The sequence below is a fragment of the Cucurbita moschata genome, unplaced genomic scaffold, assembly GCF_002738365.1.
Source record: "Cucurbita moschata cultivar Rifu unplaced genomic scaffold, Cmos_1.0 Cmo_Scf00013, whole genome shotgun sequence".
In the NCBI taxonomy this organism is placed as follows: domain Eukaryota; kingdom Viridiplantae; phylum Streptophyta; class Magnoliopsida; order Cucurbitales; family Cucurbitaceae; genus Cucurbita; species Cucurbita moschata.
Window position 1 is genome coordinate 943,936 of NW_019268529.1, and position 19,235 is coordinate 963,170.

The 19,235-nt window shown below is 35.8% G+C and overlaps 4 protein-coding genes and 1 long non-coding RNA gene across 8 annotated transcripts; 3 read left to right on the forward strand and 2 right to left on the reverse strand.

Annotated features, from left to right (window-relative positions):
* The first annotated feature begins 95 nt into the window (after positions 1 to 95).
* On the forward strand, positions 96 to 1,313 carry LOC111451799 (peroxidase 4-like). The gene is made up of 4 exons (XM_023092358.1): positions 96 to 317; positions 405 to 596; positions 680 to 845; positions 928 to 1,313. Exons 1-4 carry the CDS (start codon positions 96 to 98, stop codon positions 1,311 to 1,313), a joined length of 966 nt encoding a protein of 321 aa, XP_022948126.1.
* Positions 1,314 to 3,436: 2,123 nt separating this feature from the next.
* On the forward strand, positions 3,437 to 4,328 carry LOC111451800. The gene has a single exon (XM_023092359.1). It carries the CDS (start codon positions 3,509 to 3,511, stop codon positions 4,085 to 4,087), a length of 579 nt encoding a protein of 192 aa, XP_022948127.1. The 5' UTR covers positions 3,437 to 3,508; the 3' UTR covers positions 4,088 to 4,328.
* Positions 4,329 to 6,409: 2,081 nt separating this feature from the next.
* Positions 6,410 to 9,660, forward strand: LOC111451796 (CBL-interacting protein kinase 2-like). 2 transcript variants are annotated; one of them, XR_002712027.1, is made up of 3 exons: positions 6,410 to 6,550; positions 7,118 to 9,302; positions 9,423 to 9,660. XR_002712027.1 is itself a non-coding variant. In XM_023092351.1 (2 exons), the coding sequence occupies exon 2, from the start codon at positions 7,506 to 7,508 to the stop codon at positions 8,934 to 8,936; it is 1,431 nt and encodes a 476-aa protein (XP_022948119.1). In that variant the 5' UTR covers positions 6,410 to 6,550; positions 7,118 to 7,505; the 3' UTR covers positions 8,937 to 9,660. The 2 variants fall into 2 exon arrangements, 1 of the variants encoding a protein (XP_022948119.1); XM_023092351.1 differs by having other exon boundaries at positions 7,118 to 9,660.
* A 1,392-nt stretch (positions 9,661 to 11,052) lies between these two features.
* LOC111451798 (CBL-interacting serine/threonine-protein kinase 11) lies at positions 11,053 to 12,489 on the reverse strand. The gene has a single exon (XM_023092357.1). The coding sequence runs from the start codon at positions 12,375 to 12,377 to the stop codon at positions 11,079 to 11,081; it is 1,299 nt and encodes a 432-aa protein (XP_022948125.1). The 5' UTR covers positions 12,378 to 12,489; the 3' UTR covers positions 11,053 to 11,078.
* A 2,004-nt stretch (positions 12,490 to 14,493) lies between these two features.
* Positions 14,494 to 19,105, reverse strand: LOC111451802. Of its 3 annotated transcripts, XR_002712030.1 has the most exons (6): positions 18,724 to 19,105; positions 17,228 to 18,271; positions 16,734 to 16,981; positions 15,762 to 16,117; positions 15,405 to 15,604; positions 14,494 to 14,650 (listed from the first exon to the last, which is right to left on the reverse strand). It is a non-coding gene; the product is annotated as an uncharacterized LOC111451802 (long non-coding RNA). The 3 variants fall into 3 exon arrangements; XR_002712031.1 differs by lacking the exon at positions 14,494 to 14,650 and having other exon boundaries at positions 15,333 to 15,604; positions 16,820 to 16,981; XR_002712032.1 differs by lacking the exon at positions 14,494 to 14,650 and having other exon boundaries at positions 15,333 to 15,604; positions 16,896 to 16,981; positions 18,724 to 19,104.
* Positions 19,106 to 19,235: the final 130 nt, after the last annotated feature.

Consider the following 19,235-nt stretch of genomic DNA (forward strand, 5'->3'; position numbering starts at 1 on the left):
ATCCCTCTTTCTCTCTCCCTCTTTTGTATAAATACCCCTTTTCCTCAAACTTCAATCATAATCTCTTCTAATAATCTCCAAATTACTACAAATCTATGGCCATTACCTCTAACAAAATGGCTATGGCTTTAGCAACCGTCTTATTGGCAATGTTGCTCGTGGGAAACTCCTCCGCTCAGCTCTCCCCGAACTTCTACTACACCACGTGCCCCAAGCTCCTCGGCATTGTTAGAGCTGGTGTTCAGTCTGCTGTCGCTAAGGAAGCTCGCATGGGCGCTTCTCTTCTCCGTCTCCACTTTCACGACTGTTTTGTTAATGTAGAAAGCTCTCCTTTTTCTTTTCTTCTTATGTTTCGTTAATGTTAATGTGTTCTTCCTTTGATTGATTTTTGTGTCGTGTATTAGGGTTGTGATGGATCTATTCTTCTCGAAGATACTCCTACTTTTACTGGAGAGCAAACTGCAGCTCCCAATGTTAGATCCGTTAGAGGGTTCGATGTGATTGAGAGTATAAAGAAGAATGTCGAAAAAGTTTGTCCTGGTGTTGTCTCTTGTGCTGATATTTTGACTCTTTCTGCTCGGGACTCCGTTGTAGTAGTGAGTTGTATTTTAACTTTCTAACCCTAATTTGACTCGACTTGATGATCCTAATTCTTTTGTTTTGAAATAAATTGTTACAGCTTGGAGGACCGAGTTGGGTGGTGAAATTAGGAAGGAGAGATTCCCAAACAGCTAGCTTCTCTGATGTCGTTGGTGCCATTCCTCCGCCAACCTCTACACTCGACAGCCTTATCGACCGGTTCAACACTAAAGGCCTTTCCCCTCGAGATTTGGTTGCCTTATCTGGTATTATCATTCATATACCAAGTTATCATGTGAATCTTTACGTAGCCTTCTCGATCTAAAGCATTTTTTTTCTTGCATGCAGGGGCTCACACAATCGGGCAAGCAAAGTGTTTGTTTTTCAAGAACCGTATATACAACGAGACCAACATTGATGAATCCTTCGCTAAGGAGAGACAGAGGAATTGCCCAGTAAATGGAGGAGACGATAACCGTGCTCCTCTAGACTTCGAAACTCCAAATCTCTTTGACAACTACTACTACAAGAACCTTCTAGATCAAAAGGCTCTACTCCGTTCCGATCAAGTGTTGCATGATGGTGGATCCACTGATTCCTTAGTTGAACTCTACAGTGACGACAGTGATGCCTTTGAAGCTGACTTTGTGACAGCTATGATCAAGATGGGCAACATTGAACCACTCACAGGATCACAAGGCGAGATTCGAAGCGTCTGCAGCCGACCCAATTAATCCATATTTTCAAATCTGAAATCTCTCTAAGATCAATTATGTTGAACAATATATTTATTTTTTCCATTTCAAATTTGTGTGAGCAAATAATAAACGTTACAGTAATCTTTGTCATTTATTATTGACATATTAGTTGATTTCTTTTAGTCAGTAATTACAAAATGACAATAAGGTAAGACACCGAGAAGAGGAGGAAATGACAAATTTGCCCCTCTCGACGGTGCAACCCTAAAACTTATCAAACAACTATTATTTCAAAAACCTTTTGAATAAGAAGGTTTGCTCCACCCCGACCAAATCCATTAATTTATTAATGAAACTATTCACTAAAAATGACAAATAGTTTACCTTAAATTGTCGGGAACGTTCTCCATAGCCATTTGTCATTTCGAGTTAAGAAGGGTAAAAACGGAATAAAAAAATAATTAAATTGCAAACCCATTAGGGTAAAATAATAATAACTTAAAACAACAAATAAAATAATAAATGTAAATCCAATAGGGCAATCTATAAAATACTGGGCTCGATCTAACCAACTTCTTAATCCATTAACCAAGGTCATGGGCTCAGATATGGGCTCAGCTATGGGCTCAGATATGGGCTTACGTTTTACAAGTTTAGCCCAAATGTTTTGTTGGCTTAATTTTGTGCACCATTTTTATTACAAATTTCTTTATATTTATGAAATCATTATATTTTATTTTTTCTATTATTGACATTTTTCATATTTATGGTAAATGATCTTTATATTAATTACATATCATTGTTTAATTGAGTTGGATTCCGGTATAAAAGGAAGATTACTCGACTTATTAAGTTATAATAATTGTCCTTAAGTTTATATTTTCAAAATTGAGTTGGATTCGATGCTGGCTTATCTGATTTGGATCTAATGTGTTCACGCTCTTCCTTACTATTTTAAGTTCATTTAAATTATTTGAAACTAAGTTTATATTTTTTTTTACATAAATTAAGTGACCCAATTTCTTCGATATAATTCTAATTTATGATCGTAGGACTTCTTACATGTAACTAGAGTTCAAAGAGCAACCAAGTGGCTTCATTGTTGCCTTAGTTGGATAACTTGTTTGTTGTATGAACGATGGGTGTCCTATGGCCCCTACATATGTCGTGTTTTATGATTATTTGACGTGTGCTTTGTTATGTTTATGCTATGATATATGTTATGTTGTATTCTAAGTTATGCTATGATATGATTATGCCAGACCTATAAGTTACGTATATCAGCCCGCCTGGTGGGGTCCATATGAGCACATATGGGCTGTGTGTAGAGAAGTATTACACATTCAACCTTGTCTAGACTACAAAGTAAAGTTCAAGGTCACGATACATTACGAAAAGACAAGTCTATCATGATTGCTTGTGTTTGCATTTACCGACTCAATAGTGAGACTATTTATTGAGTATTTTTAAATACTCAAGCCGCCTACTACTTTTTTTTTTTTTCATGTAAATGTAAGACACCCTTTGTATCAATGACGACATCGCTACGAAGATCATGGAAGAAAAGTTAGGCTAGTTTCACTTATATTTGGTGTAGTAGCCCTTAGATTAGATTAGGGTTTTTACGTTGTTTTTGTTAATTTTTTTTATTATTATATTTCTCGTACATGATTAAGCTCATGACATCATTTATGAAGTATAAAGGATTTGTTCCCGTCACTTTATATATTACATTTATATATTATTTCATCCTTTTGCAAATATATATATATATATTACCAATTTCGTCTAAGTATAGACGAACATGACTCTCCACTATGGTATGATATTGTCCAGTGTGCCGATGTAGAACTTTCATCATCCAACACCTCTCCTCGAATAAAGTAGGCCTCCTCCTTAATCGAGGCTCAACACCTCTCCTCGAGTTTAGGACATGACTCTGATACCGACAAACACGGCTCTCCACAATAATATGATATTATCTACCTTAAACTTAAGCTCTCGTGACTTTGGTTTACGATTTCATCATCCAAGGGTATGAGCATGGGGAACATGGTGTGGACCAACATGATCTTCACACTCGGATATCAAAACGTTTCTTCAAATTAATTGCGTGTGTAAATTTCAACCTGCAAATTAATGACGTTCGGCAGCTACTTTTCCAAAATCTCTCTCTCCATCGCACCCTATTAGAACCCTAAAAAACCAGAGAATCCAAAACCAGACCTAAAATGGCCGCTCTCAATCGGAAGCGACGGAACATTTGCATAGCCGTATTACTTTCCCTAATCCTGCTCGTAATCTTCATCCTCATCTTAGCATTTACAGTTTTCAAGCCCAAGCAGCCCACCATCACCGTCGATTCACTTTCTTTGCTCGATCTCAACATTTCTCTGGACGCTGCGAGGTTCCGCGTCGATCTGAATTTGACTCTGATTGTGCTACTCACCGTCGAGAATCCGAATAAGGTAGCCTTCCAACACTCCGATGGCACCGCCGTTGTGAGTTACAGAGGCGAAGAAGTCGCAGAAGCGCCGATTCCGTCTGGTCGGTTATCGGCCGACGGGACAGAGAAAATGAACCTAACGCTGACGATGATGGCGGACCGGCTACTAGCCAAGTCGGAGCTGTTATCCGATGTGCTCGCCGGTGAACTTCCGATCAGCACTTTCGCTCGGCTGCCCGGGAAAGTGATGGTGATCGGTGTTTTCAAGATTCGTGTTGTGGCATTGTCGTCTTGTGATCTCACCATCGACATTAGAAAGAGAAACGTTGAGGATCAGCGATGCAAATATCGGACTAAGCTCTAAGAATTTCAGTCCAAGTAGTTTTTTGGGTTCTGGTTTTTGGAGGTGGAAATCGAAAATTAAACACAATCCTAGGGGTAAATATGGAAATTTGTACAGTCCAAAAGGGGCTTAGGCGTTTAGCGATGCTTGTGATGGCCAATGCACAGCGCGTGACTTGTCTTCTAACGACGGAGGGTATAATGGTAAATTGGCGTGTGGATACTTGTTTTTTTTAAATCTTTTTTTACCAAATTTATAGAAAAATGACGTCATTTTGTAAATAATCTGATTTTTTTTTTAATGTTTATTAGATTATATATGGTTGAATTGTAAAAATATATAAAAGCTAAATTTGCTATGTTAGGTTAGCAAATCCCTTGATTGCTTGTAATTCATTTTTATTCGATTAGGTTAACATTTAGTGTCGGTAATACTCATAAGTCACTAAGGGACCCATTGAAGAAGATATCGATCAAATTGGTTAAAACTATAATTCTTCGTTTTTTTTTTTTTTTTTGTGGTCAAATCCCCGAAAAAATATAGTAAATGATAATATTAATTCTTAAACTTTCGTAAGATAGTTTTAATTTTTAATTTTGTGTTTAATAATTATTAATTATACTTTTTTATTTAAAAAAATTTAATAAGTCTCTAAGCTTTTGATGGACGTAACATCATATAATGTCGGAGAGACTTAACTTTATACCAACGTCATTCACAGAGATTGTCTCTCTCGATTCGTTTTTATAATTTTAAAAGAACCCTATATTTTTTTTTATAGTGTTTTAAATGGCAGATCATAGGTTTTATAATTATTTCTGAGCTAAAAGGTTTTATTTAGGTGTGACAAATAAAAGTGTGTGATGAGTAGGTGTTATCGCATTGAGTAGATAAGAATAAACGTTTTAATTGGATAACCGACCATAAAAAGTTTCCATTTTTCTACCCATCTCATTTTTACGGACAAGAAAACAAAACTCGTACCCATCTGATTATTTCTCAGCTTTGGTTTGGTTGGATGACTTATTTTGCTGCAAGAACCAAACATGCTCGGTAGCTCCTACATGTCGTGTTTTATGTTTGTATGACGTGTATTAAGTTATGTTTATGTTATGATGTCAGATACACTATGATATAATTATGTTATGCCGTGGAACTATCTTATGTTATTAATATTATTTTAGGCAAGAACCTCCATGCACCACACAGAGCATGTATGTAAATCATGAACAATATGACAAGTATCAAGTATGTATGTCTTATAGAAACACTATGCCAGGAAAAGAATTGAGGTATGAATATCGTCATGAATATAAGCCATGTTTTAATGTTATGGAACTTCATGCATTATGTACAACATAAGCATCGAGATACTTCTCCGTTACATTTAATACGAACATATACCTTACGATATCTATGTTCGCCATGATATTATGTAGGATCTTTCCCTCGTAACATATGATACTATGAGTGTGTGCTAGCCTGACGAGTCAGGCCCTAGAGATACATATACGAGACCGCTTGGTGGGTTCATGTGCATGTGTGTGAGTTATGCGTAGGGAAGTACTACAAACATCCAGCCATGTCTAGACTGGAAAGTAGAGCCCAAGGACATGATATGATGTTTTTACGAAAAGATAGATCCCATCACGATTGATGTGTTTGCATTTTTCAACCCCAACCGTGGGTCTACTGACTAAGTATTTTTAAATACTCAAGCCACGTACTAATTCTTTTCATGTAAAGATAAGACACCCATGTACGGATGACAGCATTACTACGAAGGCCACGAAACTAAAGCTGTGATAGTTACATTTATGTTTAAGTTTTGTTTCCGCTATTTCTTTGATGTTTACTTTTAATTGAAATGAATTTGACGAATGTTCAAATCCATGACATCATTTATACAATATTTTAAATGAACATTTCGGCGCATAATAGACATGTCATGCATACAATGACGACTTTGTTTTTAATAAGAAAATAGGGTAAGTCGTTACCTTCTTTCTTTTCTCAGTAACTAGTTGTCCTAAAAAACGACTTAAACTCATAACGCGTCTCTCCTTCTGTTTATCGAACCCAAATAACATATTAACTAATTCTCGATAATTTAAACAAAATAGTAACGATTTAGATTTTGAATAACCATAAAGGTGTTTTTTATTTTATTAAAGTTGGAAGAATATTATTTTGTAGAAAATTAAAGATGAGTCATTGGATCTGTTGAACAGGTGGTGTGATGTAACGGGTGTTTCACTTGGAGAAACGTGCAGTTGCCCGTACACGATCCCGGCCCCAAAAGCAGGCTGGTCGAGTTTTCGATGATGCACCCAGTTCTGCGGCCCTCCCATATGCATTACATTGAAAAATCATTTCGAATTTATGAGCTTAAACCAAGCTTCCATCTTAATCCTCTCCATTAATCCTCGATCTCGAGATTTTGCTGCTCTTAACCACAAGCCGCCTCTTCGCTTAACCAAAACGGTAATTGATTTACTCCACTTTCTTGTAAGGGTTCAAGAATTAAGAATTTATGGACTTCTAATTTGGTTATCATTATGGATTATTTGCTTCATATTCTTTCTTTTTGTGTTCTTTGATTTTGATTTTGATTTTCTTCAGTTTACTACTGCGTTAGAATTTTATTGCGAAGATAGATAGAGAGAGAGAGGAGAGAGGCGTTGCTTCTTTTCTGAGAATATTCTGGTTTTTGTTGTATTTGCTTCAATCTATTGCACTAACTATGAGAAAGATGCTTTCGAGTTCTTTGGTTATGGAGAGGCTTAATTTGAGTGGGAAGATTAAAAAATGAAGCAGAAACAGGGAAGCGGTAGATTGAAATGTTTGGAGGATTCTAATAGCTTTACAGATTGATAATTGATTCTAAATTCTTGTTGCGGTTGTGGATGTGATTCTGATTGTATATGCGTTTGTGAGCTTAGTTTTGAGTATTAAGACGTTCGATATCGATAGTTTTGTGATTTTTTTTTTTTTTTTTCTGAATTGAAAGTTCATTAATATGAATGGTTCCAAACTTCCCTTTGCCGTCAGGGATCTCTTGCTGAGTATCTCGCTTTTGGCTGAAGGGTGGGCGGTGGTGGTTGATTTCGATTAAAGAGAAACCAGTGGTGCTCCAATTCTCTGGTTTTCCAGGGAATGCCGAAAAATGACTCTAATCCTTCACAATCCTTTTCAAACATCTATAATTGTTTTGATGCAGTTGAATTGCCCTGTTTTGCATTGGAGGAAAACAGTGTCATAAATCAGGAAACCTCACCTGATTACCTGCAAGTTATTGCGTAGAGCGCGTACTCTATCAGTACTCGATTTATGGGAAGATGGTTGAGCATCTTTTTTATTATCAACTCCTGCATTGTTGATCTGGTTGATATTAGGATATTGTTCTGTACTTTTCAATTTTAGGATTTGATAGATTGGGATGGATAATAAGCAGATTGTGGTGGTTCAAAGATATGAATTAGGTAGATTACTCGGCCAAGGAACCTTTGCGAAGGTATATTATGCGAGAAATACAGAAACTAATCAAAGCGTGGCCATTAAGGTGATTGATAAAGAAAAGATCACGAAGGCTTCGCTAATAGATCAGATTAAGCGTGAAATATCTATTATGCGACTTGTTAGGCATCCTAATATTATACATCTATATGAGGTTATGGCCACCAAGACTAAGATCTACTTCGCCTTGGAATATGCTAAAGGCGGTGAGCTCTTTGACAAGGTTGCTAAAGGGAGGCTGAGGGAAGAAGTTGCTTGGAAATACTTTTATCAGTTGATCAATGCTGTTGATTTTTGTCACAGTAGGGGAGTATATCACCGTGATATAAAGCCAGAGAACCTACTTCTTGATGAAAATGAGAATCTTAAGGTGTCTGATTTTGGTTTAAGTGCTTTAGCCGAGTCCAAGCGCCAAGATGGGTTGCTACACACTACTTGTGGTACTCCAGCTTATGTTGCTCCTGAAGTCATCAATAGGAAGGGCTATGATGGTGCAAAAGCTGATATCTGGTCTTGTGGAGCAGTCTTGTTCGTCTTATTGGCAGGTTATCTACCATTCCACGATTCAAATTTAATGGAGATGTATAGGAAAATTGGAAAAGCGGACTATAAATGCCCTAGTTGGTTCCCTCGTGATGTACGTCGGCTGCTTATGAGGATGCTTGATCCAAACCCCGCTACTAGAACTTCCATAGCAATGATAAGGCAAAGTTCCTGGTTCAAAAAAGGATTGAGGTTTAAGATGTTAAGAAGTGAAACAGGAAGTGATGCTAAAGCGAGTGAAGATGCAGCAGCTGTTTCTGAAACATCAGAGAGCAGTAGTGTGTCAGCAGATGGAAATCAAGAGCCAGATAGACCTCCGACGTTGAACGCTTTCGATATCATCTCCCTTTCTGCTGGGTTCAATCTATCCAGTTTATTTGAAGACAACTCAAAGAGGAAAGAAACATTGTTTACTTGTAGAAAACCGGCCTCTGTTATTCTCTCCAAGCTAGAAGATATCGCTAAACTTCTCAGGTTTCGGGTGCAGAAGAAGGAAGCAGGCCTACTGAAGTTCGAGGCGCTGACAGAGGGTAAAAAGGGGCCTTTGTCCATTGATACAGAGATATTTGAGATTACTCCATCCTTTTATTTGGTGGAGATGAAAAAATCCAATGGGGACACATTGGAGTATCAGAAGATATTAAAAGAGGACATAAGACCAGCTCTACAGGATATTGTATGGGTATGGCGAGCCGAGCAGGCGCAGGAGCAGCAGCAACAACAGCCTCAGCCTCCGCCTCCGCATCAGCCTCTCGAACTGCAGGATCGGGATCCATATCTGGACCAAGAGGGTGTGTCACAACAGCAGTAGCAGCTCGAAGAACAATCATAAAACCTGGATTTGCCAGGACCTTAATGTCGATCTTCCCCAACTTGTACTAGTAACATACTTTTCTGTACATTTGTTCATCTACTAAAGCTACACTACATTCTGATAAACACTTGCACAACAAAATTGCAAAATCTATTATCAGCTTCTTATATCTTTCACATATTCACAAGAAGTACCCGAATTACGTTTTGTACATCGAACTTCATCTGTAACAATCCATACATATAGAATCTGTATCTTGTCATTGGCCAGGCTATGAAATCCTGCCTGATTGATCAAGGAGAGGAGCCTCAAATGAGTAATACAAGCTCGGAAGCAGCTGGAGTTTCTAAAGTCTGCTTCCATGTAAGTGATACCTATAAACTTTAAACTCGACAGACCTCTGGTAGAGCATAAGATATTTGTCTGATGAGATATAAACTTCATTGTCCAAATGCTTTTGAACTGCTGTTGCTTTCATGACAGTTCTGGGTCACGCGGCTGTGTTATGGCATCGGGTTTGGCTGGAAGGAACAAAAGTGAAGGTTGGTGAGTTTGGCAAAAAAGAAGAGACACGTTTGCAAGTCATCATGTGGGATTTAGATTTCATTGGTAACGCCTATCTCCAAATGTCATTCTTCAAAGTCATTCATAAATATAACTTTACAGCACTGCTATGTTCTTGGTGGCTCTGCACTTGAATTGAAAGGTTTGGTTTGTGTAACTTTTCGGCATACTTTTTTAACCCATTTGACACCCGGATATAGTTAAGTTGGTAGAGGCGTATGAGGTCAAGATCTCATGTATGATCGCTTGAGTGTCAATTAGGTGACCTTACATTAGAATTCATGGCTAATAATGGTAACAATGTCATGTTTTATATGTTTTGCATCACTTTTCGGGAAATACATACGCTATCAATATATGGATAACTATCTCTCAAGTACAGGTCTATGTTCGTGAGAAAAAATTGCTAATGGTTATCGATTTTCTTAACGAAAGATTGAAATTGAAGTTGCTGACGGTATTATTAGCAATAATGGTGTGGGAATCTTTAAGGCCATTAAGAAAAATGAATTGTTCATAACATTACAGCTTAGCATGGGGCCCCTTTAATCATTTAACTAATTTCCTATTTGAACATTTCCAGCCTCACAAACCATATTCTTCTTCCCACTTGTCAATCTGTCACCATTATTTTTTTTTTCATTTCATAAATCTTTTTATATTTTTGGTTAAATTATGTATTATATAAAATACCCGCTACTTATCCTTTTATAAATGTTTCAAAACTACATTCTTTCAAATACTTTAAAATATTGGACGAAAAATTATGAGGTAAGAGTAGTTATGATACATTTCCTTCGACATTCTTATGATTTTTCGACTCTAATGATAGCTATGAAGCATTTATAAAATTTAAGATTTAAACTTTGCGAAATTGAAGTTGATATATGATTTTGCTTGGTATGGTCAGGAAATTTCTCGGCCACATCTCCAAATATGATGCTTTCATCTCCATTTCATGTGCCCTTGTCTCTATGCATGCCACTTTCCGACTCAAAAGATGACAACGAGATGAGACAAAACAACTCGAGACAGAAATTTATTAAACCAAACTTCGACCCAAAGTATCTCAACAACTAAAACGACATCAACTTCAATTCTGGAAAACTTCCCAATCATCAAGCTCGAAATCATGAAAATGAAAAAGAAAGAAAAGAAGTAGAAAATGAAAGAAAAAAAATGGCATTGAATTGGTGAGAATTTTATATACCCCAAAAATAAATGGTATTTACATAATAATTACATACATAGAAACGGCTAAACAAAAAAACCCTAATTCTTCTGAGTTCTTAGCAGTGCCAGGGAATTCATTCTTAAATTCCACTGGCAGATGCTTTTATTTTTTTTAAAATTCTTTTTAATAGCAGATTAAAGGGTATTACAGTTCTTATCTACTTCATTAAGATTCTTAATTCTTTTTATTTTTTCCATTTTTTTTTCATTATAATTATTAACGTTCTTGAAATTCATCAATTTTTTAAATCGAAAATACATTACAGCATCTTCTTCTTCAATCGTCAACATCACCCTTTCTGCTCTAATTTTTTTGTTCGATTCTGAAGAATTCCACATGTCTCACTGGTTTTGGTCGCCGGAATCTTGTTGTGATGTTGACGTCGACGCTTCGTTGCCGGTGAGGTGACATTTGAGCTTCTTCTTCAACAATTCCTTACACGATTCTGCATCTCCACTTCTTCTTCTCGCCTCCACCACTACCAATCCGTCGGTTAACCGGAAAATTTCGATTCCGATTGATAAATTACGATTCTGCCCATCCAATTCAACTCCAAATTCCTTTTGTTTCTTCACCTTCAAATTCTCTGCCCTAGCGAGTTCTTCGATTTTCTCCACGATCTTCTCTGGAGACTCTGCTGATACGAATCGCTCACTGTCCGCCTCTGTGTTGTGCGAATTGTCGAACAAACCGGAGAGATCTAATCCAGATGAGAATGATATAAGGTCGAATGCGTTCAAATTCTTCGATTCAGATTCGTCCTTCTCTTCATATTTCATCTCGTAATCATCGTAGAAATTGATCTCCTTAATTGGTCCTTTTTTGAACCACGGATCGCTGAGAATCTCATCGACGGTGATTCTAGTTTGAGGATTCGTGTCGAGAAGTCGCGATAGAAATCTCTTGAGGTCCGGCGACATCCATTTAGGGCACCGATATTCTCCCTTGTAAATCTTCTTGTACATGGCCATGAGATTCGGATCATTGAACGGAAGGTAACCAGCACTCAACACGAAAAGAATCACACCACAGGACCACACATCGACTTTAGCACCGTCGTATCCCTTCTTCGACAAGATCTCCGGCGCGACATACGCCGGAGTTCCACAGAGTGTGTGCAAAAGGCCATCGGAGCGGATCTGGTCCGTTAACGCACTGAGTCCGAAGTCCGAGACCTTGAGATTTCCATTCTCGTCGACGAGGAGATTCTCCGGCTTCAGATCGCGGTGGTAGATCCCACGCGCGTGACAAAATCCGACAGCAGAAATCAATTGCTGGAAGAATTTCCTGCTCAAATCCTCGCTGAATCGGCCCTTAGCAACCTTGGCAAAGAGCTCACCTCCTTTGACGAATTCCATAACAAAGTAGATCTTGGATTTGGTAGCGAGAACCTCATGGAGTTTGACGATGTGTGGATGGCGAAGACGGCGCATGATATCGATCTCCCTCTTGATGTTAGACATTAGCGTTGTGCCATAGATCTTCTTCTTATTGATGACTTTGACGGCGACGCTCTGGCCGGAGCGAAGGTCGCGGGCATGGTAGACCTTGGCAAAGGCGCCGCAGCCGAGGAGCTTGCCGAGCTCGTACTTGCCAAACAGGGCATTATTGCCGGCGGAGTAGGGTTCGATCTCCGGCATCAGGCTGCGAAGGGCCAGAGATCGAATCGAAATTACAGAGAAAAATGAAAGAGAATCAAAATGGTAGAGAAGAGAAGAGAAGAGGATTTTGAAAATGATTATAAAAAAGAAACAGAGAGGGAGAAGAGATTGTTATATTATAGAACAAGATTTGGAAGAATCCTGAAAGAAGGGCAAATTTGGAATTTCATATTTTTAAAATCAGAAAATTAATTAATGTTAAAAAAAACTTTTAACTTACTTCCTAATTTTTCCATTAACTTTCCATTAATTTATGTCTCACTTAATTCCTAACCTTTTTCGAGTTAGATTTTTAATTTGTATTTAATAAATTTATTAATATAATAAATCTTTTAATTTTATTTATATTAGATATAAAATTGTATTTTTATGCGATAAATTTCAAATCCAGTAAGTACGTGAATATAGTCTAATAAATACAAAATTTTTGTAATTTATTAAACATTTTTTTAAAAGTTTATGATTTTTATAGGATTTTTCTATTTTAAGTGTATTTTAATAGCCAGACAGCTCTTATGAATCGATTAATTTAAACATAAATTATTAGGCAACAAAAAAAAAAATATTAATTAGAATCTCCAACTTTGTAATTGTTGTTATTAAAAATAAAACAGTGAATAAGAACAAGTGTTCGGTGTCATTATTTTAATAAAAAAATGCTTGCTAGATGAATTTTTTTTATTAAAAAAAAAAGAATTTATGAATTAAATTTGAAATTTCAAAAAGAGAGAGAGAGAGAGAGGGAATTTACCGATTTTTCTGACTTTTTAAAATTTATTTTACTAATTTTGTTGACAATTGAATTTAAAACATTTAATAAAGATTTGGGGTTAAGGGTACTTGTTAGGTTGTGATTGGCTGGGACTTGACACGTTTATGATGTGATGCCACGTCGGCGCCGTCCGCGGTATCTAACTTCAACGCGTTGACTGGTGAAACTGAGCGTGAAACGAAACGACGAGAAGAAGTGTCGTTTTCGCGTGAATACTTGAAACTGTGTCCTTTTTTTTTACCCCCGTTTTGTGGCTTTCGTTTTGCCAACTGGATTTTGGAACGGTCAATTTTAAAAACCTAAAACAGCCACCGAGTTATTTTATTTATTTATTTATTTCTGAGGAGAGAGAAGGGTAATTTTGGAATATGTGTTTGGTAATTGGTAGTTGGCTGAATTGGATAATATGTTCATAAATAATAAAACTAATAATTAAAAATAAAAAGAGAACTAAAATTTAGATGATATCTTAAAAATTATTAATATTTTATTTTATAAATATCTTTCAAAACAATAAAAAAAAATATTCTTAAAATTTTCCAAGTTTTTTTAGCTCTCTTAATTTAAAAAAAAAAGTTATACAATACCTTGTACTTTTGAAAGTTAAGTTAAAATGATTAGTTGGTAAAATAAATTAGACTAAATTAATAAAATTTTCTTTCAATTTTTCATTTTGGATAAAAAATATTCTTAAATTTTCATATGTAGAACTAACTTCTTCATGTTTGTTCCAAGTTCGAAGTATCATGATAGAAAAAGATCCCATTCCATGATCTTGAACTAATCTTACCGCAAATTTTAAGTTTGTCTATCTCAAAAATATCCTTAAACTTAAAAAAAAAATAATTAAAATAAATACTTCACAATACCATGTTAGAAAATACTCTAAATTTTCATAAACCTTTTTAATAAAAGTATATGGTGTTAATACTAAGATTTATGTACATTTGTTAAACTTACAATATTTTTAAATAGTGAGCTATTTAACCATAAATTAAAATTAAAACTTAGAATATTTTAATGGGAGGAAATAAAAAAGGAAATTTCTAAAATATGGAATTGGATTCTACTTTTCTTTTATTTTTTTTTAAAAAAAAGTGATTGGATAAGAGCACGCGCAGGCAGCACAGTAAGCTCGACGCGCATACACCCAGACATTCAATTTTCACATGCTCATTCATATTATTGCTTTTAATGATATGTCAAAAACTATTTGTTTTTTACTTTATATATAATCAACCCTAAACCCTGTTTCTAATCCTTTTCTAATTTAATTCTATTAAAATTAGTGAGTTTATAAAAAATATATATATATTTAAATCCCATTATCTTTTATTACTGCGAATTAGTGAAATTAAAAATTTATAGTAAGGAGTAAAAATGATTTTCTTTTTCTTAAAATTATATACAACCAGAAAATGGAAGGGCAGAAGGGACCTTTCCTGTAAGCTTCAAATAACCACGTGTCCGAAGATGATTCCTGGAAATTACGTAAAGATATCAAAACAGAGTACAAGTTCAAATCTGACAATTAAAATAAGTAATTAATTCAATAAATAAAATAAAATAAATAAATAAATGATGTCACGGAATATTCACCGAATCACAGCCCCATGTACTTTTTTATTATATATTAGAGAGCCTACACAAATATCACGCTTAATAATTAATAATTAATATGATTTGAAAACCAAACCCAATTCCTATATATTCTATTTATCTCAATTCTCACCCACCATTTATGTGCCTCATCATTAAACCTTCCTAATAATCCAAATTATCATAAACTTCTGTAATACCCACAACAATAGTTATTAGTGCTAAATATCTCTCTAATTCCATGCTTTACTTTTAACACTTTAAATTAAGTGGTTTCCGAGAATTAGGCGTGCCCATTGCATACCAAAACTCTTGTATTGTATTACTTTATTGCTTTATGTTTTCTTGTTATATTTTCTAGGAGTATGATGTTTCTACAAAATCATGCATATGCTTGGTAGACGGGAGATGCTAAATGTTATCTAAGTCATTGTATTGTCTTTCTTGGTTCCTAGCCTATATAACAAGATAATGTTTCTAGCCTTTTGAATCCACAAGATAATGTTTCTTTCAATCTTGCTTTCAAAGATATCTCTTTCAAAGATATCTCTGCCACCATTTTCTAAAATCTTTTCATAAAACAAGGCCAAAGGCTTTAAGCATACGTTATCAGATCGGAGCCCGAAGAATAGTACCTAACTTGAACTCATTACAAAAGTCTCGAGTTCGAAGAGGGTACCTTGCTTTACCGTAAAAAATTTCACCCAAACAACAGGGCCAATCAAATCATCCTTCTGCAAATTTCTCTATCAATTTTCCCCCAATGTTACGTAGATCCATTTAGAAAAGGAAGGATCATCTTTAAAACAGACCATTCCAAGTAAGCACCACCAACCTTCACAATAATGTTCAACAAAGTGTGAAAATATAAAACTATAAATATCAAATCAAAATTAAGCACCAACCTAACAGTAATGAGTTGACTTAGTAGCCATAAGAACTTAAAAAATATAAGGAAAAATGAATTCAATTCAAATGGTGTTCATCTATACCTGTATGAGGAATTACGCAGTTGTCAAAAACTGGTGAAAATTAAGCATCAATCTGAACATAGCTTCAGTGATTTAAGTCAAATATCCTTAACTAAGATCACAACACACAAGTATTATTACATAATGAGTAAGAGAAATAATTAGACGAAGGTCCAGGTGATGAAACGTATCTGTATCCCGATAATGGTGCGAAGGGTGCATGCATCAGGCAGCTCAGAGGTCATCTTTGTAAAGCTGGCTTTCCACTCACACTTAATATTCTTCCATTACTTTAACGCACCAATAATTCATACTCATCGGAAGGCGCAGGCCAATCATTTAGTTTCACTGCTCTTCATATTGCACGACCACCGCAGCTGCAATAACGACAAAAAGAAAATTTAAACGAAAAGCACAAGAGAACAAAATACGAAAAGAAGGAAACACAAAATATCCAATAAAGAGAGAATTGAATGAACAAACTTTCTAACTTGTGGAGATATACTTGGCCCATGTTTTGGAATCAAATAAGAACTAGGAGGATTTTTAATCCCTTGTTTTGTTTTCTCACCACGAACTTCTCGTTTCTATCTTATGAATAAACGTGATTGAAATAATATATGTTAGAACAACCTTTATTTAAAACCCTACAGAAGGAATAGGTTGAAATTTTAGGGCCCCCTTTGGGTTTGGGTTTGAAAGGGAGAGAAAGTGATGTTGTAACTTATGCCTCAATGCTAAAGACTCAAAGCTCACCAGAATAGGGGCCCATAATCTCCCACAACTACCGATTCTTCCAAGAAATAATGGGCTCCTTTATCTCATTTCAATATCAAGATGGGTCGAGGTCAACAGACAGGGGGTCGTTTAATGAATTAAAAGAAGAAACAAATTAGCACCGGGGAACCCAAGCCATAAATATAGGCTGGCTAGGTTGAGCAATTAGGAGATATTTACATGCTAATCTAATGGGGTAAAATAATAGAACCTTACCCTCCCATGAACTAAGTAAAACACGAGATTGATTTAAACATATAATTAAAGCAATTCACATTACAGTTCATACACATTTACAACACCTGCATGAAAATTACAATATTCTGGTCAAGGAAAAATTTGTTTAGCACGATCTTTATTTCCATGGTATAGGCTTACAAACAATTGTGTTTCCTTTCCTTCAAGCATCTTCTCCTCTTGTGTTGCCTCAGGATACGTGCAAGCAAATCATTGTGAAATCCGGTCTGTGTGGGATATGGTCAACAAAGGCAATTGTTAATGTCAAGTTATAATGAGATGAAGGGAACAACAACTGAAATAATAAAAATTTAATATGATGTCTTGACGTGTTTCTTTTGAGATCATTGATTCTTTTCTTGTTTAAAGAACAAAAACAAAATAGGGATTTAGGGATTTACAGTTTTCCGGTAGACTAGTAACACTGTATTCGAGCTAAAGAAAAGAACCAAGGCACAAGTAAAGTAATCTACCAATAAATTGGATGTATCAGATATGAATGATAAACTTGCATTTTTTACCCACTCACAATCTGATTACCTGCACTAAATATCAACAAATACAAAAAGAAAGGGCCACGATGCAGCATGTAAACAAGAATACCTAAATATATTTCAGTATAAATGAAAATGAAAATGAAAATTTACACACGATGGAATGAATAACCTAAATTTATGATCACAGTTTCCTCCTGTATGAGCCCCAAACCTAACATTTCGCTAGATGTCCATTTTCACAAAAAAAAAAGCAACCTCATACCTTTCTAAACCTGTTGGCTAAGGGCAAGTGTATTGTGCATAAGAAATGCAACCTACAGTACAAAAATGTATAAAATTAGTTGCTGAAGTTTCTAAAACAAAGTCTTATCGCCGTTGACCATGGTATCAACCAAGTCAATCTACTAAGTGAAGCTAGAGTTCGGAGGGGTTTCTCTGTTTTTCACAAAGATAGTTGAAGTTGCCTAATTGTAACCAGCTTAAATTTTTTGTTCTCAAGCTAACCAGCACAATTCCATAATCCATTTGATTATCCATCTCCAATTACATGGAAATATTGCGGAGGACAATAAAGCCCAATAAACGAGCATTGGTCAGAGGGCATAGAATTACATAACAAAGATAACAAGAAAAAGAAATCCAGTTTGTAACAGAGAGGACACTAAAGTCCAATAAATTTAGTCCTACCATAACTATGGCAAGGCAATAGAAAATTCAGCACAAAATTGTGCCAAATAAGCTCAAATACGACTCTTTCTCCTTCATGCGTGGTGGACAAGCAAAAAAGGCATGAAAGAGTTCCAAAAATGGTTTTATGAGTCACTACACCTTTGTAAGTTAACCCCTTTTTCTATACCTGGCATGAAATTGTACCGCCACAGTTGGCCAGAGGCTTCGCACTGGCCTCAAATGTAGGTTACTCTTACAATTTGAATCAAGTTTCAAGACCAAATGATCCAAACATATAGTAGCAATGTCACCATGCTTGCTAATACTTCAACAAAATTATTGGTTCCTCTTCTAGGAAAAAAAAAATATATATATATATATAGTAATTGTCATATTTTTCAACCATGATATAATGAAAAGTGTAGACCAACAATTGGTAAAACTATCGCATTCTAATCTCTAAAATTTTAGAAAATTCCATAAGATCAGCATCAGAAAAAATAAACTCCAGTAAACTGTAGACCCTTCAACTTCGTAAGTTAAAAAATGACACGAAAACATCAAATTTGACTTCAATATCTTCACCTGCATGACAACACATTCATGAGAAACTTCCGACCATCCGTAACTCAACTCATTGATACTATAGTTCTTAAAAAACAAACGTCATACTAGTTTCCTACAGTTTGTGATTCGCACTCTTCTAAGGAACCAAACATGACCTAGAAAATGTCGGTTAAAAGCACAAACACACATAATTCCAAAGCGAGCCGATAATCGATCACGAATACAAAATCACATACCAAAAGGATTAAGGAGAGGACGGAGAGAAACCTTCAGAAAAACATCATCACAAGGCTCCGGAGGAAGCGAATGAGCAAAGCAGCAGAGAAGAGACGGCGAGGAAAAGAGAGAGGAAGAACAGAAATCCGAGCAGCAATCGTTTAAGATTCAGATTGAAAACTATGTAATTACTATCGTAATATACCATCAGGATCCCCTCAGGTTTTTTGCAATCCACATGTTCAATTGCCGCTTCAAGAGCATTTCCATGGCAACTCCCTTTCTCTCTTCCATCGCCGTAACCCTAACCTCCGTCACCGCCATTCGCTCCCTCTCTTCCCATCCTCGAGTGTTTCAGTACCGATGGACGACACCAAAACCCTTGGGTCGTCGTTCCCCAACCCTTATTTTATACAATGCCTTCGTCCGATAATTACTAAAATACCATACTAACTATTTACCTAAATTAATAAAAATACCTTTAATTTTTAAAATTATTTAAAAAATATCATTAATACTCTTAATTTAAAAA